The 25,249-nt window shown below is 49.5% G+C and overlaps 1 protein-coding gene across 1 annotated transcript in view; it reads left to right on the top strand.

The window, feature by feature from the left end:
- The window catches only part of INPP4A (inositol polyphosphate-4-phosphatase type I A), a 103,861-nt gene extending 84,217 nt beyond the window's left edge, over positions 1-19,644 (top strand). Inside the window, exons 23-25 of the mRNA XM_004369329.2 lie at positions 5,468-5,580; positions 10,193-10,347; positions 19,459-19,644. Coding sequence (XP_004369386.1) covers positions 5,468-5,580; positions 10,193-10,347; positions 19,459-19,591 — 401 coding nt within the window. The 3' untranslated portion in view covers positions 19,592-19,644. The remainder of the gene's footprint in view (positions 1-5,467; positions 5,581-10,192; positions 10,348-19,458) is intronic.
- Positions 19,645-25,249: the final 5,605 nt, after the last annotated feature.

The raw sequence follows: 25,249 nt of genomic DNA, 5'->3' as shown, positions 1-25,249 counted from the left end.
CCCCGAGACGCTCCCCACACTCTGCCTGGTGTGACTCCCCCGCCCCGAGATGCTCCCCACACTCTGCCTGGTGTGACTCCCCCACCCCGAGATGCTCCCCACACTCTGCCTGGTGTGACTCCCCCACCCCAAGATGCTCCCCACACTCTGCCTGCTGTGACTCCCTCACCCTGAGACGCTCCCCACACTCTGCCTGCTGTGACTCCCCCACCCCGAGACGCTTGCCTTGTGTCTGCAGCCCTCACTGATCTTCCTTCTGCCTGGCCCTCTTCTAACTCACGTCGCATGCTGCTGTGTCACATACTGTCTTGGTCACTGGATGTTCATCAGTGCACCCAGTGGCATGCATTGCGCTCCTTCTGGGTAGGACATGGGGGGGTCACAGAGGCAGGACCCTAACTTGGCCTGAGTGGTCGGCTTGTCCCCCATTGGGTGTGAGCTCCACGCACCTTCCTTCCTGGGGCTGAGAGAGTTATGACATTTGTTTACTTCCTGCTGGATGTCTGGGGACAAGTGCTCCCTGTCCACGGGTCTCCTAGAGAAGGCAGAGAGGTGGCAGCAGCCCCCACGCTGATGCGCAGCCCCCGCCGTGCCCGGCGTGGTGAGATGCTGCAGTGTGGGCTCTGGTGGCAGACGGTGCCAGGCCTGCTCTCAGAACCCAGCGACTGCACAGCACCATTTTAGATGTGGAATTCTCCCCCGAGTGCAACCCAGTAAATGGGTACTGAGCACTGAGCACCCGCTGTGGTTAAGGCACTGCAGGGGACACGGTGATGATGGAGACGTGGACCCACCGTGGACGAGCATCTGGGCCCGCAAGGAGACACAGCTGAGGCTATAGAGAGCTTGCTACCTCTCTACTCCAGGCTAAAGGAGACCTCGCGGTTCAATGGTTAAGCGCTAGGCTGCCAACCGAAAAGTCAGTGGTTTGAACCTACCAGCGGCTCTGCAGGAGAAAAGACCTGGCGATCTGTGGGAGCAGTTTTACTCTGTCTTACAGCATTGGGGTTGGAATCAGCTCGATGGCAGTGGGTTTGGGTGGGGTTTATGAGTCAGAATAACTTGACACATACAATGAGAACGTGCTAGGCACAGCCTCCCCCACCAGGGGGCCTGCAGCAGTGAATAAGACAAAAGCCTGTTGCTGTCGAGTCAATTCCGATTCGTAGCAAACCCACGTGTTTCGGAAACTGTTCCATAGGGTTTTCAGTGACTGTACACTTACGGAAGTAGATTGTCAGACCTTTCTTCCACGGTGCCACTTGGTGGATTCAAAGTGCCACTCTTACGATTTATAGCTGAGGGCAAACTGTGCCACCACCCAGGGACCTGAACAAGTCAGAGTCCCTGCCTTTGAGTCACACTAATTGGCTCTAATGTGGGGTTCTAGAGAGGGACAGTCTGCTGAGAACGAAGGAGGCAGGCACAGACCTGGGGCCTTAAGGGCCTGGAGGAGGTTTGGGATGGGTGCAGTCGGAACTGTTGAGGCAGTAGCTCTCAGCTTTGGCTGCGTGCTGGAAGTCCCTGGGGAGCCTTAAAAATACTGGCGCCTGTTCCCTCCCCACCCAAGTCCGGTGGGTCAGGCCTGGGCGTCAGGATTTTTAGAAACTTCCAAGGTGATCAGGAGGTGCAGCTGGGGTTGAAACGAAAACGTTGAGAGAGAAATAAAAGGGCTCTCTAGGACCCAGCTGAAGGTCACCGGGTACCGTGGGTTCTCGTGGACCCAGTCACTGAGATGCTATGTTCTTCAGCAGTGATGATGGTGAATAGTAGTGGATTTACAGAGGATTTACGGAGGCCCTGCCAGGCCTGTTCTCCACACTCTACATGGGTTACCTAGTACCATCCGCATGGCAGCCTTACGGGGTGGGCGCTCAGTTCACACCCATTGGCACAGGAGGACACTGAGTCAGGGTGGCGGGTCTCTCAAGGAGCTCGGGGTCAAGCCCAGGCTGCCAGCGTCCACCTTCTGATGGCTAGGGGTGGGGACAGTGCAGGGTGCCCTGGCTGTGGCTTGAAGGGACAGGGACAGCCGAGGCCACGACAATGAGCTGGAAGGGAGGGACTGCACTGAGAACAGAAGACAGTGGGAGTGGTGGGTGCTGTGGTCAGGAGGAGGAAGTTCTGTGCTCAGTGTCTCCAGGAACATTGAGGCCCAAGGGTATGTTAAAGTAGTCGAGGTGGAGGCCAGGGACTGGTGGGGTCTACATCAGCAACGCAGCATAGATGTGGACACGTCCAGGGCGGAGCCAGGAGGATGGGATGTGATCCAGGAAGCTGAGGGGGAGGGCATTTACCGTTTAGCCCCAGAAGCATTTCTGGCCTGTGAGGCTGGGAGGATGGAGACCAGCAAGCTGACTGCCGTCGAGTCAATTCCCACTCATGGCGACCCTACAGGACAGAGTAGAACTGCACCATGGAGTTTTCCAAGGGTGCAATCTCTACAGAAGCTGATTACCACATCTTTCTCTCACCAAGTGGCTGGTGGATTCTAACCGCTGACCTTTTGGTTAGCAGCTGAGCAGCTAACCACTGTGCCACCAGGGCCCCTTCCAGCAGGCTCAGTGCCCCCTGAATCTCTCAGCTCATCAGCTGGCAGGAACACATTAACTGGGGTGCTGCAGGGAAGGCTGAAGAGAAGCTCATCGTGACCCAGGGAAGCAAGATCATGCCAATTCCTCCAGGGAGTTACATGCCCCAACCCGGCTCCCTTGGCCTTCATCAGAGACTGAGCCCTCATAGGCAGGAGCCTTCTTTCCATGTCTGTATGTCTGTCCCCTGGGCAGTGGGTCCTGGCACATATCAGGAAGATGACATAGTGTAGGCCCTGTGTGCACCAGGGCGGGTTGTCTGGTGGAAGCTGTACGTGCAGTTAGATCCCAAAATACCATGTATTTGGTTTTGATTTTCAGATTCATTCATTCAAAAATACATTCAGCCATTTCTTTTAGACATGATCTTGAAGCTCTTCCCTTTGTCTTTGATAGAGGATTGTGTGGAAATCCCAGAGTGTCTTCAAGAGTGCTTGTCCTTAAACACAATATGAACCATAAGTAACAATGCACAAGCACCAGAAGAGAGACTAGACACCTGGGAGCCCCTAAAAATCAAACCCTTAGGCTCATCAAAAGACTTCACCAAAAGAGTAAAAAGACAACCTACAGACCAGGAAAAAATTTTTGGCTACGACAAATCTGATCAGCGTCTAATCTCTAAAATCTACAAGATACTGCAAAACCTCAACAACAAAAAGACAAATAACCCAATTAAAAAATGGGTGAAGGATATGAACAGGCCCTTCGCCAAAGAAGATATTCAGGCGGCTAACAGACACACGAAGAAATGCTCACGATCATTAGCCATTAGAGAAATGCAGCTCAAAACTACAATGAGATATCATCTCACCCCAACAAGGCTAGCATTAATCCAAAAAACGCAAAATAATAAATGCTGGAGAGATTGTGGAGAGACTGGAACTTATACACTGTTGATGGGAACGTAAAATGGTACAACCACTCTGGAAATCGATTTGGCACTTCCTTCAAAAGCTAGAAATAGAAGTACCATACAGTCCAGCAATCCCGCTCCTTGGAATATATCCTAAAGAAATAAGAGCCATCACACGAATGGATATATGCACACCCATGTTCACTGCAGCACTGTTCACAATAGCAAAAAGAGGGAAACAACCTAGGTGCCCATCAATGGACAAACGGATAAACAAATTATGGTATATCCACACAACAGAATACTCCGCAATGATAAAGAACAACGATGAAGCTGTGAAACATAACATGAAGGAAGCTAAAGGTCATCATGCTGAGTGAATTTAGTCAGTCACAGAAGGACAAATATTGTATAAGACCACTATTGTAAGAACTCAAGAAAAGGTTTAAACACAGAAGAAAACATTCTTTGATGGTTACGAGGGTGGGGAGGGAGGGTGAGGGTTATTCACTAACTAGATAGTAGACAAGTATTATCTTAGGTGAAGGGAAGGACAGCATACACTACAGGGAAAGTCAGCACAACTGAATTAAACCAAAGCTAAGAAGTTTCCTGAATACAGTCAAACGCTTTGAGGGACACAGTAGCAGGGGTAGGGGTCTGGGGACCATGCTTTCAGGGGACATCTAGGTCAAATGGCATAACAAAGCTTATTAAGAGAATGTTCTGCATCCTACTTCGGTGAGTGGTGTCTGGGGTCTTAAAAGCTTGCAGGTGGCCATCTAAGATGGATCAATTGGTCCCAACCATCTGGAGTAAAGGAGAATGAAGAACACCAAAGACACCAGGAAAGTATGAGCCCAAGAGACAGAAAGGGCCACATAAACCAGAGACTTCATTAGCCTGAGACCAGAAGAACTAGATGGTGCCTGGCTACCTCCAATGACCACCCTGACAGGGAACACGACAGAGTCCCAGATGGAGCAGGAGAAAGGTGGGGTGCAGAACTCAAATTTTAGTAAGAAGACCAGACTTCGTCGTCTGACTGAGACTGGAGGAACCCTGGAAAACATGGCCTCTGGATTCTCTGTCAGCCCAGAACTAAAACAGTTTCTGAGGCCAGCTCTTCAGACAGGGATTGGACTGGACAGTGGGACATAAAGTGATACTTGTGAGGAGTGTGCATCTTAGCTCAAGTAGATACAAGAGACTAAATAGGCAGCTTCTGTCTGAAGGTGAGATGGGAAGGCAGAGTTAGGAGCTGGTTGAATGGACATGGGGAATCAGGTGGAAAGGAGGAGTGTGCTGTCACAGTATGGGGAGAGCAGTTAGGGTCACATAATAATGTATAAATTTTTGTATGGGGGGGGGAAATAGAGTGCTTGTCTTTGTTTTTGTTCTGGGTTTCTTAGGTGAGACATTCTGACTAATCTTCAGGTTCATGAGGCCCTGGAAGCACCTGGAGACCATCTTAGTCAGGGAGGGAAGCTGCTGGAATAGTGGGAAGAAGCCTCCAGGAGTCATTCAGAACTGTGCTGCTTCAAGCGTGGCCCAGTGTCCACAGTGAGGGGGCTGCACTTACCAGATTTCTCCATGGGCTTCCAGGCCCCCCGACAGCAGAGATCCGCTGCCTGAGCAGCCCGCCTCACTGGGGGAGGGTCTGAGAACCAGATGTATCGTCCTCTCCCCCCCACCCTTGAGTGGGACAGGGGTGGCATAAGTATTTTCAAAATGTTTCCTGGGTAATGTGGCCTCAGCTCCCCAGCCCCCCAAAAGAGCTGAAGGGCAATGAAGTGATTGCCCTTTGAAGATATAACTAAGATGGCTGCAAAAGAAATGGGACGTGTTGGCTGTGTCCAATCCCTGGACACACCCCGCCTTCTGAAATCGCACAGAATTTCAGCCTCTGCCACGAACCAGCCGTTGTGTGGTTCACGTGCAGCAGCCGCTGACCTGGGCTCCGGCCGCGGGGTGGTGTCAGGCACGGCCCCCATGCCGGCGGACTTGTCTTCTCTTGCAGGTCTACCTCGATCTCGGAGTCAGACGTGCCTGCCCGAGCTGCTGCGCTTCCTGGGCCAGAACGTCCACGCCAGGAAGAACAAGAACGTTGACATTCTCTGGCAGGCTGCTGAGGTACTTCCTCGTTCATAAGGAGCAGAGCGGTGGTGTTGCACCTGCTGCGGGCATTATAATGATAACAAATCGAAATCTTAGCCACGAGTGGAGGGAAGCACGTTTCTCCACATGGACACAAGAGCAAGTCACTGATCAGAAAAGTTTGTGTTTTAAAACTCTGAAAGATACTGGAAGCTGCCTCTGCGCTCATTACTTTAGGCTGCCTGAATTCTGATAAACGTGACATAGGGTGTATCCCCTGGGTCGTGTAATCGCCAGGCTAATGACAGTTGTTACCTTTAGAAGCCTCCTCAATAATCCGGTTGCCATCTGGTCAACTCCCGTTCTTGGCAACCCCTCACGTGTCAGAGTAGAACTGGGTTCCGTCGGGTTTCCTGTGGCTGGTTTGTCAGAAGCAAATAGCCAAGGTTTTCTTCCGAGACGCCTCTGAGTGGACTCGAACTTCCAACCGTTTGGGTAGCAGCTGAGCCCGTTAACCCTTTATGCCACTCAAGAAGTCCACAGTAGGGAGCAGCTAGAACTCACTGCCTATGGAGCCTTAATAGAATTCAGGGAAGAGCTGGACAACCTTTAAAACCTCTTTAAACGATTATTTTATACATTGCGGTTCTGATTTCCTGATTCCCCCCGACCCCAAATCAAGTTCTTCTCCTTAGATATCTTCTCGTAAGCTTAGTGGTGGAATTTCAAGTCACAGCTTTGAGATTGGCTGGCAGGACGGTTTCAAAGCCAGTCACTGACCACTAAAGAGAGGAATGGATCTGACCCACCTCAGCGGCAGCGCCACCTGCCCAGCGTTGACTCACAGATACTCTCTGGGGCGTGAGTCGCCCCCAGGTGGCATCCCACCTCCCTGCCTGGGCCTGAGGAGAGGCTGTAGACACGACTGTCCTCTGCCCCCTTGGGGGCTGGGGACCACAGGAAGGAGCTGGCCGCATGGCAGAGCTGAGGAGGGGTTCAGGAAGGCCATCCCCCCGCTGCTCCTTCTAACGCCTCACTGTCCTTTGTGTCAGGAGAGTTCCTCTCAAACCGGAGCCTCCCCCACAGCAGCTCACGGTCTCAGCTGGTCACAGTGCTCCACAGCCATTTCTGGTTGTTATTAGATCCTGTATTTCAGGGCCTGTCCCCACAAGGTCCCCTTTTTCCTTTCTTTCTTTAGTTTTTTAACTGTACTTTAGGTGAAGGTTTACAGGACAAATAGTTTCTCATTAAACAGTATACATATTGTTTCACGACAGTGGTTATCAACCCCAGAACACGTCAACACTGTTCCTTCTCAACCTTGGGTTCCTTATTACCGGCTCTCCTGTCCCCTCCTGCCGTCTAGTCCTCTTCCCTGGACGGTTGTGCCCATTAGTCTCGCCCTGTTTTGTGGGGCTGTGTAATGAGGTCCCCTTTTTCAGTGTGTTCCATGTCGTGCGTTTGTTCATGGCTGTGGCTGCTGATATCTTTTTGTTCAGTTACATTTTAAATGAACCCTGTTCACCCACCCTTGCAAGCGCCCCAGCTGGTAACTCTTTCTCCTCATGCGCAATGTCGGATGACGCAGTCTGAGGAGCGCCCCCTCTGGGCTCCGCAGCCCTCTTCGGTTTTTTAATTACAACAGAACAGATTTTGAAGCACCAAGTGACAGAAAACTCGACAGCTTTCCCCAGCCTCATTTCTTTCAGATAGCCTCTTGGTTCTGTGGCCTCATCCGGCGTTGCTTGTTCAGGCCGGAAGCAAATAGGGTGTCGGGTGGGGTGCACACCTGCCACAGGGCCTCTGCGGTGGGAACTCAGGGCTGTGAAGGCAGATGTCATCTGTGACACACGGCAACCCCGTTGCTGCTAAACACCCCTCGCCAGGCATGACGGGACTGAAGCCCGCGACCTTTGAGGGACTTTACACAAAGGGCAAGCCTTTAGTACGGGACGCAGCGAGGCCAGCGGGCGATGTGGCCAGATCCCTCATCAGCGGCTTGGGGCATCACACACTGACCCCTTCTCCTCAGAGTGAGCGCACAGACAGCCTTATGGGCACGTGGGGATGCAGAGGCCTTGTGACTGCCCTGTTTGGGATCTATGGTCACACATTTGTTGACATTTTCTATCGCTGTGTGATAGAGGAGCCCTGGTGGCGCAGTGGTTAAGAGCTTGGCTGCTCACTGGAAAGGTCAGCAGTTCAAATCCACCAGCTGCTCCTTGGAAACTGTATAGGGCAGTTCTCCTCCGTCCTGTAGGGTCACTATGAGCTGGAGTCGTCAACAGCAACAGGTTTTATGTGATAGAAAAATCGTCTGTTAAGGAGATAATTGACCATCCTCTGTGACCACGTCCAAAAAGCAGCCGTGCAGCCACGTGTCTTTGTTCCCAGCAGGGACCTCACGGTAGAGAAGTGTAGGCACAGAGGTAGGAGGGGTGCATCTGTTCTTGTATGGTCCACAGAGCCCGTGGGGACCCCTGGGGGTTGAGACTCTCCGACCCCTGATGTGGCCCAATCTGGTCTGCTTTCTCGATCTTATTTGCGTTTCTGCGTATAAACAAGGGGTCCCCGCATAGACAGTTGGTCTGTTGTTAGGTTGAACCCCTCATTTCATGGTTGAGGAGACCCAAGCCAGAGCCCCAAAGCAGGCTAGCAGCCTTCTGAAACCACCTGGGACCTGTGGGCTCCCTTTTGGGCAAGGATGCACCTCTGACCACCCTGCCCTACTTCCCGATCCTCTTGTTAGCTCTGGATGTACCATCTGTGAATTTAATCTTTTTTGAACCCATTGAAATTGAGCCAGCTTGTGCCATGCGTTTGGCTCAAGAAATCTAGCTGCTTGTAGAACTTAGTGAGCGTATCCAAGTCCACCCTCTTTTCTCAGTCGTTTATGATTTTATAAATGGAATTCAGTCACTCTTCGACCAGCTCGGGCGCGCGCGCACGTTTTCAAGCCTTTACTTCTCCTGATTGCTTTGTCTTTCTCTGCACGCTGTGCCGGTGGCGCGTGGGTTAAGAGCTCGGCTGCTCACCAAAAGATGAGCAGTTTGAATCCACCAGCTGCTCCTTGGAAACCCTAGGGGGCAGTTCTGCTCGTCACTGTGAGTTGGAATCGGCTCGCGGCAAGAGGTTTGGTTTACAACCAGTACTCAGGACGGCACCATGTTCTGTAGCTAGAGGTACCCCCACCCCGTGCTCACCAGCATGCTGCTGGCTTTTCTGGCCTGAGAGGCGGTTGTGCTGACGCCCTCAGGGAAGTCTTCCGTGACTGCCAGGTTTCTGGAGCACAACTAATAACTAGGAACCGACTGTCGTCCCACCGTCGTAGAGCTTGGGTGATTTTTCGTTAAATACCGGTGTTACTCTCTTGGTGGGGAACCCAGGACAGGCCACAATTCCTCCTCTGAAATCCCAGGGGCCAGGTGTTTTACAATTCAGAGGTTTCCGGATGGTAGAAAGGGAACATCCCCCGGGAAGCTTGAACAGCTCTCTGGAATCAAACTCAATACTATTTCTTCACTGAAAAGTGTAAATATTTACCCCAAGTATGATAAGAAGCTGTGGTTGACGAAGTGGTTAAGAGCTACCACAAGCTACAGCTGCTCACCAAAGGTCGGCAGTTCAAACCCACCAGCCCGCTCCTTGGAAGCCCTGTGGGGCAGTTCTACTCTGTCCTATAGAGTCGCTGTGAGTTGGAATCGACTCAGTGGCAGTCGGTTTGGTTTTTTATTTATTTATTTATGTATTATAAATAACATAAAACCTCACATCTGCTGAGACCTGGCTGTGCCGCCACATGAGGCTGCCCCAAAACAAAGCAGCCCTCTGTTAGAGCTGTCTGGGTTTGGGGAGGGTGTGCCTAGGGCTGTGTCTGGGCTCTTTCCTTTGGGAAGCAGCTGGTGCACTGAAATGGCCTCTCCTGGCCGGGAGGTCACCCTCTCCAGCGTGAGAGCCACTCAGCTGTGAGGACAGAAGGGTGTTGCTGCCGAGTCACTCGCCCTGGACTCCTCAGGGAGGTGGGGGATGGCGGGAAGGACCTGCGTGACCTTGCTGAAGGGAAATCTGCCTTCTGGGCTGTCCCCGTGTGTGGATGAAGGAGAAGCATGGGGGACAGTGGGTCTGTCCCTTGCCTTCCAGAAAGGGACGGTGACCATCTTGTGAGCTGGCCTGACCTTCCCTACGTGGTCACCTTTGCTGCCTTCTTCCCCCAAGGGATTGGCAGTAAAAGGCTGAAAAGAATGAGAGGGCCAGGGCTTATTTGGAAGAGGATAACTGGTGAGGGCCGGCAAGCCGAGGGCGACCTCAGAGAGGAGGGGGACTAGGTCTGAGGGGGAGCGTCTGGTGGGAGAAGACTGGGCACTCACGGAGCATCCAGGGAGGAGAGACAACCAACCCCCAGGCAGCGGGGCCTGCCCGGGGGGCTCATACCGTTAAGTGACTTTGTTCTCTTGCCAGCTTTGGCAGGACATGGAGCTGGGGATAGACTGCCAGGCAGTAAATCAGACACACGGAGCAGGCTGGCCTGGGCGGTTGCCTTGTTGCCACACATCCTTGCTGGGCCGACCGAGGCCTTTTTCCTGTGAGAAGGGTGTCGACGCTCTGCAGCATCTCCCTTCTGTCAACACGGTCCATTTTCCTGTTGTAGATCTGCCGCCGCCTTAACGGGGTCCGGTTCACCAGCTGCAAGAGTGCCAAGGACCGCACGGCCATGTCGGTGACACTGGAGCAGTGCCTGATCCTGCAGCACGAGCACGGCATGGCCCCGCAGGTCTTCACGCAGGCCCTGGAGTGCATGCGCAGGTGAGTCCGCTGCCACCCGCCGCCCCGCTGCCCCACGGCCGGTGCCCCCGTGTAAGCTGCAGACGAGCCTTCCTGAGGGCGGGGGCCTCCCACCTCGAGCCCCCGTACTTCGCTGTCACCGTCTAGCTTGACTTCGGAAAATTCACTGGTGTAGCAAACCAAACACTGACACCACCACATCGAGGCAGTGTTCCCTTTTAAGTCAAGATACAAATAACAAAAAAGAGCTGCCGGTCTTGGTGTGCAGGACTGGGCTGGGAGCAGACGAGCAGGCAAGTGTAGGTGAAGCTGAACGGGGGACTCACAGGCAGCTCCCGGCTGCTGCCCACAGCCTTGTGAAGTCGAGTGGCACGTGGCGTTCCCTCAGCCATCTGCCTTGTGGGCGTGACTTAAGTACGAGGCATCTTCGATTTACGCCACATCCCCACCCGCAAGCTTTCAGGAAGAAGACGCGTCTGCAGGTTGCACTGGTCACCCCGCCCCACCCCGTAGCGGTCGACACGGTTGCTTTTCTGAGCCAAGTGTCAAAATGAGTGTTTTTCGGCAACAGCAGCCAGTCCCCCCCCTCCCCCCGTCAGTGTGCCGTGGTGACCTCACCCAATGACGTTCTGGTTCTGAGGCAGCAGGTGTGTTTGCGGATTCAACCTGAAGCTGAAAGCTCTGTTGACTGTTGACCAGTGCCTTGTTCCGAGCTCTGCTGAGAAGCACCTTACCTTACATACCGAAAGAAAGGATAAGAAACCTGGTTTTCCCGTCCTCTTCACTGTAGTTCTCAATGCTGTTACAGTCTCGTTCCCAACGGTCACTGCTACTGAATGTTCTGTATCATTTGTCCTCTCTCCAAATTGTCTGAGGTGTTCGATTCTCTTATCCTTTCTGTATGTTTCTGCCGTTTGACCTTCTCACAATAGTGCATCAGAAGAGCGCGGGGGCGCCTGCCTCTTGATCACGGTGTTGGTGAGATTGGAATAGTGCTGCCTGTGTTGTCTCTCCAGGTCCGCCTGAACCTCTGTGTTCTGTCAAGGCCACCTGCTGATGCCCTTTAAGAAAGCTTACCGCCCTCCTCTGCCTTTAGCCCCAGGGAGGCCTGCCTTCTGGTTCAGCAGGAGACCCCTCCTCAGAGGAAGGCTCAGGGATCCCCACCAGGGCACCCTTTTTCTAATTACCTCAGCAATGGCGTGCCCTCAGAGGGCCTCAGTGCACCACAGGCTCAGGCCTGGGTCCACCTTCCACTCCAGTGAGATCCTGGCTCAGTGCGGGTGGCCATGCTAGGCTCTAGCTACCTCAGATCCTGGGGTACCAGCCAGCAGAGGCGGTCAATAGCCATCCCCCAGGGGAGTCATTCAGGGAGGCTCCTCCCAGCCAGCGAAGAAAGAGAAAGAGGGGAGCCCTGTGATGGTTGAAAACACATAGGAACAAGTCCCCCAGTAGACCAGGCCCTGTGTGAGGTGTTCAGTTCGTGGGTGGACCTCTGTCCGTTGCTTAGATTCTTGAACAGACTCAGTGAAAATAACGGTTCATGCTGACTGTCTCTCAGGAGGCCAGGGAGGAAGCATCTCCACCGTGTTCTCGCACGTGCTGTTGTAGCGCCCACGGCGGAGGCTCCAACGCCGCCTGGGCAGCCCTGGCTGGCAGCCTCTAGCAGCTTCTGGCAGCCTCCAGCAGCCCCGGCCAGCGGCCTCTAGAAGCCTCTAGCAGCCCCGGCCAGCAGCCCCCACCAGCAGCCTCTAGCAGCTCGACCAGCAGCCTCCAGCAGCTCCGGCCAGCAGCCTCTAGCAGCCCCTCCCGGCAGCCTCTAGCCCAGCGTGGGTTTCTGTGAGCAGCACCCCACGCACATGGGATAACTCATATCTGTATCATTTACGTTTTTTTTAATTTTTATTAATTCTGCAGTGAACGTATATTACTTTAAGATTATTTAAGAAGGTATTAAAAACAAAGCTGGCTCCTGATTCACCTCTGCCTGCCCTCAGAGTCCCCAGTGGTATCAGCCCAGGAGACAGAGCTCACTGCTGCCTTGTGAAGCTGATGCTGAGGCAGTTTGGGCTCCCGCCATATGCATTTGCTTTAAGGTTATGCTGTTGGCACTGACTGTGGGTCCAGGTACAGTTTTTACAAGTTCTATGGTTCTGTGTTTTCAGAATTATCCAGTGTGGTGAAGACATGTATCTGTCTCATAGCCTTCAAGTCCAAGGTGGCCGGACCACTGGCTAGTATTCCTGGCTGCATGGGGGCCGGGACCCGTGATGAGGGCAAGTACCAGGGGAAGCAGCACTAAATCGCTGGCTGTACCCTTGAGCAGAGGAATACATTTGGTTCTCTTGCTGTACAGCTTTGCATCTTACTGGATGGAAGAGTGGGCCGTGTGAGCTGGGGGCAGGGAGGCAGGGAGAGGGCAAAGCTGGCACCCAGCTGTCTTCCTCCTGGAGGCCAAGGGCAAGTGGTGCCCAGTGTTGTGCTAGTAAATGTTTAACAGCTCTCAAAAACAAAAGATTTGTAGTGTTTGCTAATTTCCATGACATGGACACTCCCACTGGAGCCCATTTCAGGCCCCCGGGGTGCTGCCTCTAACACGCAGTTGGGCAGAGATGTGCACACTCTGCTCTCGTGAGATAATGTGCCGCTCGCTCCCGAGTCCAGGGGCTGGAACCCTCAGTATGGGGCTTCCTCAGTAGCTGTGGTGACCCACCAGACTGCCCGTGCCAGGGAATGTGGCAGTCATTGCCCACCTGCATGGAAAGTGGCCCTATCAGAATGGCAGCTGTCTCCAGGGAAGCCAGGGAAGACCCAGCCTTGTGAAGGAACCCTGGACCTCCTGCCTGTCTGTCTCAGAGGATTGTTTCCTGAGACCTCTGACTCTGTGTCCCTGTCACCACTTGGGTGAACATGGGTAGAGGGTGGGCTTGATTCCAGGTAGCATCTCACCTCAGCACACTTCTTCTGTAGCACCAAAGTGAGGGAAACCCAAAATGTCCAGTGGGGGCTAGACTCTGCCCTCTTGGTTGGATTCCATTCTCAGGGATCATCTTGTAGAAAAATAACTTGAAAAGTTGGAGACCCCAGTAGCTCGTGCCCTCCCACCACTTAGTCTGAACCTAAGACAGTGATGGGGAAGACTCTGCATCTGGATGATACGTGAGGTGGACGGTCTTCGTTTGTGTGGTTGATCAAGAGGCAGCTTTGGCACAGTCGCTTGGTTGCATCACCCGTGTGCAGGCATCTGTGAGAAGGTCAAACCCCCAATGTTCTTCATGTTCAGCTTGCTTTTCAGAAATCCATGTCTCTGCAGCATGTGAGAGCATGGCAGGGCGCATGGAGTTGTGCTTGGCCAACCGAGAGAGAGTGAACATGAAAACCATTGATTCAGCCTACATGTGTTTATTTTCAGTAGATTACAGTATTTTTTTCTTATTTTCACTTCTCTTTCTCTCCTTTTTTCTTGTAACTGTGCTGGTTTTGTTTTGGGATTTCTTCCACATATCATCTTTTCTTTCTCTTGTGGCTTCATTCCATTGTTTGTTTGTTTTTTTTTAATCTTATTTTTGGGTTCTCCTCTTTTTTTTGTTTTTTCCCATTCTTTTTGGTAAAATCCACCGCATGTCTCTTTTTCTTTCCCTTCCTTTTTTCTTTTCCTTTCTCTCAAACTTTTTCCTTTTCACAGCATTGGAACACGGGAGGTAGTCACCCAGAAGAACTTGAGCGGCCTGGTGCCCATCCGAGACTTAAGACTAGACCCCAGCCTTCTCTGTTCCATTCCTTTATTAGCTCTGAGCCCCAATTTACTGATTGCGTGGCTTTTTCTGAGCATAGCATACCTGGTTGCCAAATTGCGTTGCAAATGAATATACCATTATGAAAAATTAATAAGTCACGAGAAAAACAAAGTGCCAGAATATGTCTAGCCACCGTGTACGTAACTGGACAGAAGGAATGTGTCAAAGCGTGGTCTGCCAAGAATATATCATGCCTTACAGTTTGACGTTTTATTGTTCCGAAGTGTAAATACTGGCCACATTATTTCACCAAGAGGACTCGTTCATTTCAATATGTAGCGTTTTCAGTGCTTGTAACATGGTTCCCAGTCAGTTCATGATTTAGCTGGCCTGGTGGTACATTGACTTGTATCAGTCCCTTACCTTCTGATGTAAAAGTATTTATTACCTGTATATTTCATGTGCCCTGTCTCCAGAGAAGGGAATTCTGTCTGGAAAGAATTTGTGTATTTGATAATATTCTTTAAATGTACTGCTAACCTTTCCTTTCCTTTTGAAGCGAAATGAAAAACATAGATGTTTTATAACTGCCTCATCTAGATAAACCTATTCAGTAGGACATGTACTTTCTGCTTTCATTTCAAAGCGTAGACCCTGAATTACAGTAGCAAACAGTTTGCAGAAGCATAGCATTTCCTTGCTCATGTTTAAATATTTTCAGTTTGCGATGGCACAAAGCTGTGAATACAGTAGCACATTGTACCAGGTCAGACACAGGCCACCAACATACTGCATGTGACTTACTCTTTTAACTCTTAAGGGTCATTAAACTGATTCCAGGAATTAACACATAGAGTGACAAAAGGCTATTCAAGTTACATATTTATTTTTCTTGAAATAGCATTTTTCATTTAAAAAAAATTGCATCTTTAACTCCAGATTAAAGTCCAGACATCTTTTCTCTCCGACTGATCCAATATGGTTAATTGTGACAAAATCAAAGAAAAATCACCCAAAACGAGGCCTGATTTGTAGGTGGTTGTGCAGATGGAGCTGAGTGAGTGATAAAGGGTCACTTTGGTTTCTGCTGTTACTACTCTCAACTTTAAGGTGGCAGCGTCCGTAAAACAGGCTGACACTCACTTCCCGGCAGAAGGGTAATTGCCTGCCTGTAGAGGTAACGGCAGGCGCGAGTTAGGGGAGGACCCAGCACGCCCTGGGTTTCTCTGTTTTGTGATTCCGATGAGCGGCGCCGCCATCCCCTCCTCCAGCTGGATCCGTGTACGCAGCACTTCATGCAAGTCAGTTTCTTTTCGCTGGTCTAGAAAAACGGGAGTGAATTTAGAGAAGCTGGCTTTTCCAGAACTTTACAACTGGGCATGCACACAAGCCCCATCCAATAAAAAATCTTGCCTGTCCATTCTGCCTGCAAGGCCTCAGAACTTACTCCAGGATTTCCCTGATTCGGGGTTCCAGGAATCTTAGAAGCAGTTAGCAATGAATGACTAACGCCACACTCAGAGTCTAAGTTCTGAAACGTGAAGACCGCCCTCATCATGTACTGAGGTGGCCTTCCTCCCTAGCCCTCGGAGCACGGCAAGACTCGCCCCGTGTCACACCTGTGGGTGAACTCACTCATCTCACAGTGCAGTGTGTTCATTCCGCCTTTTCTAGAATAGATGAGGTGACTGCTCTGTGGCGCAGCTCCTGGCATCCTTCAGTTGGGAGTCTCTCACCAAATGCCAACCCACTGGTGGTATTAAGCTGTAGCACCGTGACAGCCCTGGTGACGCAGTGGTTAAGAGCTCGGCTGCTAACCAAAGGTCGGCGGTTCAAATCCACCACCCGCTCCTTGGAAGCCCTGTAGGGTGGTTCTACTCTGTCCTGTAGGGTCACTGGGAGGTGGAATTGACTGGATGGTACCCAACAACAACAGCGTGACAGTAGTCGCAGGACAGCGCCCCATCCAGTCTGTGGTTCACTAAGAGGTTCGCTCCCCAGTTGCTATCCTTCAAATTGAGGTGCACACTTCAACTCTCCTGGACCATCCTGTTTGCATGATTTGAAAGAGAGAAAGTAGGTTCCACGGCCTCATTCAGTTCCATTCCTCAGCTTCACTGTCCCTCCTCTGGGCACAGTGCTTCAGAGGCCAAGGAGGAGTTGTGGCCAGGCAGGGGCCGTGCCCAGATGAGGGAGGCCCTTCTGACTACAAGACGGTGCTTTCCCCGTTCCCCGGGGTCCTGAGGTTGCTTCTGCGGCACTCTGTAGACTCTCTAGAGTCTCCTCCCAGCCCCTCCATGGTGCCTCAGAGACCCCCTGCCTGATGCTGCCCTGTGGTGGTGCCAGGCACGTCCTCCTGCCCCTGCGTGGATGGGGCTGTTGAGGGAGAAATGGGATGGAGGGGAGAGAATAGAAGGCTCTTTGTTTCCAGGGGCCAGGTTAAAAGGCAGTACCTGAGTATACAATCATGGAGGGCTAGAACTAGAAATGACACCCTGAGACCAGCCCAGGCAGGGCTGACTTGAGAAGAAACCAGAAAGAAGACTGGTTTTTTGTTTTTTAGAATATGTGGAAAAAAAAAAAAACCCGAGTATGCTCTCCCTTTATGCTGAATTTTACTGTCACTGAGGCCTTTTGGAGCGCTGGTGGTGCAGTGGTTAGGAGCTTGGCTGCTAAGCAAAAGGTCTGCAGTTCGAATCCACCAGCTGCTCCTTGGAAACCCTATTGGGCAGTTCTACCCTGTCCCATAGTGTCACTATTATTTGGAATTGACTCGACGGCAGCGGGTAATGGGTAAGGCCTTTTATTTGTGAAAGCGTGCCAGATACACATCTTAAACCTTTTCCGTTTTAGTGAGAAAGAGGCAGGATGAAACAAAAATGGGGAGATGATTTCAGAAAGGAGAGTGACCTATATTTGGTGATGGTTTTCAGGTTGCTTCTGAGGTAATGTTAGCACTAAGATATTGTCGGTGACAAGCAACGCTGGATGCTCAGTGTTAAATCGTCCTTCCGACTTCAGAGAAATCACACTTAGAAGCACTTCTCTTTGGATGGTCTCCTAAAACCGCTGTGGGGTCTTTTCAGTGCATGTGGCAGCCTCGGTTGCCTCCTGGCTCACTTCCGGCCAAGAGACTAATGCCTCCTCCACAGCCTGACAGGACAGAGGCCGCCGCTCGTCTGCCTGTCTGAGAGTCCCTGAACACCTCGTGTGTCCAGGTGCGTTCCCGAGTGGACGATCTCCACAGGAAAGGGAAAACCAGAGGTTTCCCTAAAATTAAGTGTGATTTGGGGTTTCCATTCTAACTTTTCATTTCAAAAACGGATGTCCTTGAAAAGAAATGTTTGATTGATATCAAAAATAATCATGTAGCTTTGAGATAGCCAAATCCCTAACATCTGTCCAAGACCCTCTCAACATATATTACTGACTCCTAAAAACGAAGCAGCCCGTGTGACCTGTGGAGGTGTTTTGCCTTAGGACAGAAGGCTGGCCGCCGCTGCAGGAAATGATTTGTTACCACAGCCACGCCCTCTTCTCATCTCACTTGAGTTCCAGGCGCTTCGCGCCCACTTGTCTGGACACACAGATCCTGGGGTGATAGTGTCAGCGGGCAGTCGGCCTCATCAGTGGAATTTTGTACGTGCAAACAAAATTCAAATCTTTGGGGGAAAGTAAATACAGTTTGATTTAAAAATCGAAAGTATAATCTTAATTACAACTTAATTCATAAAATTAAAAATACTTAGCTAGTAAAACCAGTAATTCACTTCTTTAACATATAAATAAGAGATAATACAGACATTCTCAAATTATTCTTCCTTGCTCCTCAAGGCAGTTTGGCATTTATCAGTGCTTGTGGTTTTGAGAAGCCTGTACATTTCTATATAAATGGAGAAGCCATATCTGCAATCGTCCGTTAATGTAAAAGCTTCCAAAGATTAAATGAGATTAACTGTACGTAGGAGCCTATAGTTTCTGCTTTAAATAGAATTAATGTTTTTATCTGGTTATTGAATGTTAGACAAACACAGTATCTGCTTACCGGGGGCTCCCTGCTCAGTGGCGGAGGCATTCAGCTCCAGTGACACGTTAGCCGAGAGCGTGAGGCTCTGGTGACGAGAAAGCATATCTGAGTCTCTAGATGAGTGACAAGCAGGCAGATGCTTTTCTAAAATGACCTGGGCTTATCTTTTGAACAAAATTACTATGTCTTACTGAAAGTATTTTACATATTCTTGATAATGAGATTGTCATTTTCACTTAAAAAGATTTGAGCAGTTGCCACTGATATTTTTTTAAAATGCATGACATAGTGGTCTTCATACAATTCAAAATACTTTTTTAAAAATCACTATTTCTTGGTAACTGCAAATTTTACATCTCATACAGGGAATTTTGTACTAAATTTGATAACTAGTTGATTTAATTACTAGCCTTAGAACTCGTTGATTTAATCGCTGGTCTTAGAATAATATAAAAATATAAAAGTACTCAGTGCTGTGGGAAGTCGCTTACTTCAAAATAGTGTTTGCCTGTTAATGGTATGTCTGCATCGGAGAATTTCCCAAGAGCCCCAGACGCTCTTGTATGAGAACGTGTGGCCCACCTGGCGTCCGTCCTCCTGGTCCGTCCTCCTGGTCAGTGTTTGTTTTGCCCGCTGGGTTGCCGTGGCGGCCCTCCATCAAATGCAGCTGGGGGTGGGTTTCTTAGGGGACAGCGTCTGAGGGCTCCTGCTGGTCACAAGGACGGCCCACCTGGAGACAGTGGCTGTCTGCCACGAGGAGACCTCGGCGGTCACTCCTTCAAGATGCCTCCAGCCCCGAGCCCTGCAGACAGTGCCCCAGCCCACAGGTTGCCTGGCGGTGGAACAGCATGGTAGAACAGCCTCCTCAGCCTGGTGGCCTCGCTCCAGGTTGAATTCTGCAAGAAAAATCAGCATTTTGAATTTGATGCGATTAACGACTTGCTAACACAGAATACAGCCTTGTAAAGGTGGTGGCAAGAGTAGCAGTGTTTCTTCTTCCATTTAATTTGCTACATAACAGAACCTCTGAGCCACTAGTTCGTGTACAGCCCTCAGATAACTCCACAGTGTTCCCTGAGATACGTGAAACCATTAACCTAAAAAAGTATTTTGCTCCCACTTAGATTCGGTGCTGCTTTTGGAAATGCAAAGCTAGCAGTCCCACCTAGTGCGTGTCCATCTCTGCTTCTCACCTGCCGTGTTCAGAACCCGCCATGTCCCCGTGTGCTGTGAACGAGTCTGGCACCATTTAGACTAATCCGTCTTTTCCGTTAATGCAATGAAAATAATCAGTTCATTTCCTCTTGGTTTAAGTCTTTCCTTTTTTCCTTTTTTACCGCTGTCATTTTTTGTGCTTGTTTTTCTCCCCAGTGAGGGTTGTCGAAGAGAAAATACAATGAAGAATGTTGGAAGTCGCAAATATGCATTTAATTCCCTGCAGCTGAAGGCTTTCCCCAAGTATTACAGACCTCCCGAAGGGACTTACGGAAAAGTTGAAACATGAACACATGGCTTCCTCTCGTTAGCTGTTACATAATAAATGTGGGTACCCTCTAGTGTCGTACATGAATTCTTCAAGAAGACCTGAAGGATTGGTTTTTATTGTGTTTTTAAAAAATATTTCACTAAAGAGTCTACGGAGCATGTTTTTTCCATTGGAACCAATAGGAGGCAATGTTTGGCTCAGTAGTTTGGAGAATAACGACCGCCCCTTTAAATAGCCTTCAGGTATAACTGCAGAGCTATCAGCGATAGTTACCTGTACGAACCAAACTAGGTATGTCTAAGATGCTAGAAGACGTTTTAAAATGTCCATGTAGGCAGCTGTTCCCATAACTTATTTTTCTATTCAGTAACTCAAAATTAAGCATTTAATTACAGTCTACTTTTTAAAAATCTGAATGTAAAACAGTATATAACATATTAAATAGTTGGATCCCAGGCAGACCACATTTTAAAGGTTAACTCACGTTTTGGGGAAAGAAGCTGGCACTTTGTGTGGCAGTGAGAGCAAGTGGTTCTAATGAATTATCCTGTCTGTTCCACCACTGGAAGTCAGAAGTGGAAGATCGATAGATCATGCTAAGACTTCGTTCGAAGAGACCTGCAAACCAGCCCTCGCCATTGGAACCACCCATCTTTCTGTCCCTTAGGAGCTGTAGATCAGGGTGTCTGCTTGAGGCCGTCCAGCCAGCAGGAAGGCCGTTTCGTGCCCTCCTCGTGTTCTTGCGAACCCCGTGTCTAGGTCCCGCCACGTCCGCAGGGCGCGTTTCTCCATTCTGCCTGGATGTTGCATTATATCAACCCATGACCTCAAATGTGGCATGCCTGATGCCTCTCAGCCAGCACTTCAATGGGGAATGTGTGGGTGTAGAGATAGTAGAAACCTAAACGTTTTCAGAACATACATTCTCTTGTAGGATTTCCAGTTTATCTTCTTCTAAAACACAATACAATCGAGTTTGAATGCCTGATGAATGTGTCTTTTCAGGTCTGCAGTTACTGTTACTATGGGAGCCCTGGTGGCGCAGTGGTTAAGCGCTCGGCTTCTACCCAAAAGGTCGGCAGTTCGAATCCACCGGCAGCTCCTTGGAAACTCTACGGGGCAGTTCTACCCTGTCCTACAGGGTCGCTATGAGCAGGCAGTGGGTTTGGGGTGTGTGTTTGTTTTTGTTTCTTTGATCCTCTTCTTGTTCTTATATAAGACAACTATTGAGAAGCAGTTGAAATTCTCTCAAGTGAGATTTCGAAAGGGATTTATGGGCTGTAAAACAGGAATCACATATAAAAGGCCTGGGCATCTTTTATAAGAAGATAATGAGTATTTGCACAGCAGGGGTGGTTTTCTTAGTTTATATCTTTTACCAATTGTTTATCATGACTAATGTTTACATGTTACTTAAAAGGTATAAAAGAAATATATGTGGCATATTAATGATGCTGAGCAAAGAATATCCTAATTTGTGAATCCCTTGGAAAGTCTTATGTCTAAAGTTCTAGAGGTATTATTTTGGCTTCTTTAGAAATGACACTTTGAAATGTGTAATGAACTTGGCCTGGGGGTGCTGACGCATAGGGAAGACCACTCCTGGGCAGGGACCCAGAGGGAGCGAGCGTCAGATTCCGGGTCCCTTCCCACACAGAAGGCAGTGTGCAGACAGAGCAGGCTGCTTTCCGATGCCTGCTGGGAGGAGAACCCCACCCCCACCCGAGGAGCCTGAGCTGGCGTGGAGGACACTTTAATGTGGTGGTTGCAGCTCCTGCCCGCTCCTCAGAGCTGGGTCCCTGTGGAAGCTGGGAGGCAGAGAGGCTTGTCCGCCAAACCCACTGCTGGTGTCCGATTCATTTTCCGCATGGCTGATTCATCACCATCATTTCTTTGCGTTTGTAATTGTGCTGGTATGTCCTTCTTTGCTCGTTTTAACATCGCTACCTTCTAAGCTTTTTTTAAAATATTTTACCCGTATTTTTTGCGAATTATTTTTTGCCTGAAGAGCATTAAATATCTGCATTTATCAAAAGGGATTCTAGCAAACGTTGAGTCACCCACGAGCAGTTTTGCGTGTGACACCTTTATGTGAACCGTTCTCCCAATTTCTGCTTCATATTCTGGATCACCACAAAACTCTAAGACGCGGCTCTTGATGTGGAAAATAGGTTTCTGTATCCATCTGAAAGCATCAGTACGGGGCCGCCATGTTCTAGAACTCTCCCCACAGCAGGACAAGCACCGCCCAGCCTGCTGAGGGAGCAGTGGGCACTTCGTCACGGAGTCTTGGGGGCAGGCGGCCCCTCGCTCGCTCACGGGGGCTGAGGAAGGCAGTCTCGCAGGTGACTGTAAACTGGAGGCTCTAATGTTCCTCATGAGACACCCTCTACCTAAAGGAAACATTGAGACGCGCTGAAAACCAGGACTGTACGCCCAGCCTGTGGAAGCACCTGCAGCACAGTTGCCTTTGGTTTCCTTTAAAAGTGTAAAAATGTTGTATAATAGAGTTCTGTCCCTACGCAATTGTACTTGCCAAGCTTAGTGCATTGAAATATTTATTTGTTTTGGGCAATGTTAATATATGTAAACATGTAGTTACTGTTTTATATATCCTTAGCTCATTTAAAGCCATGTATGCTGTAAGCGTGCTAGCCTTTAGAATGACAAATAGTAAAAAACTGACAAGAATATTAAACGTGGTCGTGCCTGATTCATTTCTGCTTAGGGTCTGTGGCCAGCATCTGATTGGACCCTCAGTGCTGGACTTGGCATTGAGTGCTTATCTGCTGAATGCATTTGTTTGCAGATGGGCATTCACATGATTTGTAACCTGTTCACTTGATCAGAAGCAGAGGGCTTGTAGGGGTGTCGCAGTCATCTAGTGTTGCTGTAACAGAAATGTCACAAGTGGATGGCTTTAACGAACAGAAGTTTATTCTCTCTCAGTCTCGGGGGCTAGAAGTGCAAATTCAGGGCACCAGCTCCAGGGAAGGCTTTTTCTGTCTGTTGGCTCTGGGGGAAAGTCCTTGTCATCAGTCTTCCCGTGGACTAGGAGCTTCTCAGTACAGGAACACCGGGTCCAAAGGACACGCTCTGCTCCCAGTGCTGCTTTCTAGCGGTATGAGGTCCCCATGTCTCTCTGCTCGCTTCTCTCTTTTATATTTCAAGAGATTGACTTAAGACACAACCTAATCTTGTAGATTGAGTTCTGCCTCATTAACATAACTGCCTCTAATTCTGCCTCATTAACATACTAGAGGTAGGATTTACAACACATTGGAAAATCACATCCAGTGACAGAATGCTGGACAATCACACAATAGCGGGAATCATGGACTAGCCAAGTTGACAGATCTTTTTGGGGGACGCAGTTCACACCATGACAAGTTACCTCTCCAGGCTCATGAGTACAGATCACGTCATCACTGGGCTGCCCGGCCATCCCTCACATGGCTTGCTGAAATGTAGGTCCATATGTGGTTTGATTGCTCCTGATAACAGAGTTGCGTCCTGTACCACCATACCTCCTCCTTGGCACGCGTGCCCAGTTATCTCCCTTGGATAAATTTCTGGCAATAGAAATGGATAATTAATGGATAAATTGTGGTTTTGAATTTTTGAGATAAGGAATTATGACGAACAGAGCATCAGAGTAACCTTCAAAAAAAAAACAGAAAACCCATCACAGTGGAGTTGATTTCGACTCATAGCAACCCCATAGGACAGGGTAGAACTGCCCCATACGGTTTCCAAAGAGTAGCTGGTGGATTCGAACTGCTGACCTTTTTGGTTAGCAGCTGAGCTCTTAAGCGTTGTGCCATCAGGGATCCGAGGAAGCTTTATACCAGCTTAGATTGAGTAAAGCCGATTGTTTACTAAGACTGGGCTCGTGTACAGTCACCGAAGCTTTAATTCCGTGTACAGTGGCAAATCCACTATAGCTCTGTAGCCCTGTGCGGGCTACTTGCAAACTTGGATCCCAGTTTTTTTTTTTTTTTTTTTTTGCTCAATAATAAAAACTAATGCTAAAAAGGAGCCCTGGTGGCACAGTGGTTAAGAGCTCAGCTGCTAACCAAAAGGTCAGCAGTTTGAATCCACCAGCTACTCCTTGGAAACCCTATGGGGCAGTTCTACTCTGTCCTGTAGGGTCGCTATGAGTCAGAATTGACTCGAAAGCAACAGGTTTGAGTTTTTTGGTTAATGCTAAAAAAGAAAATTTTTTTTTTTTGGATTTTCGATATTACCAAGCACTTCCCGGATACAGCACGGCTGGTGGCTTGCTCCTTTTCCTCTTCACTCTGGTCAGCACTGGGAACAGCACCCTGGTTCAACTCCCGTGTCTTTGATCACTATGAACATTGAACACTTCTTTAAACCTTTACTGATATTTCCGTTTTTGTGACTTCATGGGTGTGTTGGTCTTTTGTATATAGGTTAACTGTCTTTAATATACAATATATTAACACCTCTGTCATGTTGTGGATTTTTTTTTTAACTTGTTTGCCAGTCATCTTTTGACTTATAGTAAGGGGTATTTGCCACACAAAAGTTGGACATTTTTAGGTAGTCAGATGTCCTTTCCTTTTGATGCTTGTTTGGAAATGGAGTCGTGTCTTCACTGCCGAAGGTGACACAGGCTGGGCCCCCACTTCCTTGTCAGTGAAATGGCTTGGGTGTGTGCTTGGTGAGGTGCTGGCCGAAAGTCTCACCGCGCTCCACACAGAATATGCTCAGTTTAATACTAATTGTGGTTTCTGCCTTAGCTCTCATAGCCCAAGATTATTTTAAAAATATTCACCTGCCCTTTTTTCTAGTACTTTTATGGTTTCATTTTTACATTTGATAAACCATCTAAAACTATTTGGTCAGGAGGCATGGATTGTCTTTGGACTTTGCAGAGGTCAGCGTGACTCCCTCCTTTTTGCTCCTTAAAACATACCCAACGAGGCAGACATTTCAGGACAAACAGAATCAGTCAGCGTGAGAAATCCTGCCCCTCTGTCCTCAACACGCCATCCTGGGGTGGCCACCTTGGTGTCCCTGTCAGCCTCTGTCAGAGAACACGGCAGTAAGGTCTGGCCACTCAGGTCTGGAGGTGTTGACCCAGCGAGGATTTGCATCTGAGAACGGTAAGAGAGGTAGGGTTGTAGCTTCCCTGTTTTTAATTTCGCTGAGGACAGAAGAGATTAGTGTTGGGAGGGCCGCTGCCTCCTTTACTTCAGTGCAGGTGGTTCTGATGGGTAGCCCCTTCCCGCTCTTCTTTACTAATAAGCAGCAAGCTGGCAGTTTTTGGATAGAGGTTTCTCATGGAACCCTTACCAACACTGTGTGTTCCTCACGTTGCAGTCAGGAGAGATTTCTCTTTCTGTGAGGTGTGCTTCCAGCACGGCGTGACCCCTTAGTCACACGAAAGAATGCCCACCATTTCCTCCTCATGAGAAAAGGAGAAACCTCATCATGTGTGCCGAGTGTTGGCACCTGAGGCCTGTGGAAGGGCCTGGCCTCATGTCCACCATTTCCTCCTCATGAGAGAAGGAGAAACCTCGTCAGTGAGTGCCGGGTGGTGGGCACCTGAGGCTTGTGGAAGGGTCTGGCCTCAATGTCCACCATTTCCTCATCCTTGTGAGAAAAGGAGAAACCTTGTCAGTGTGTGCCGAGTGTTGGCACCTGAGG

The sequence above is a fragment of the Trichechus manatus genome, unplaced genomic scaffold (assembly GCF_000243295.1).
Source record: "Trichechus manatus latirostris isolate Lorelei unplaced genomic scaffold, TriManLat1.0 scaffold00004, whole genome shotgun sequence".
In the NCBI taxonomy this organism is placed as follows: domain Eukaryota; kingdom Metazoa; phylum Chordata; class Mammalia; order Sirenia; family Trichechidae; genus Trichechus; species Trichechus manatus.
Note: the sequence above shows the minus strand (reverse complement) of the source record. Positions and strands in the feature narration are given on the sequence as shown.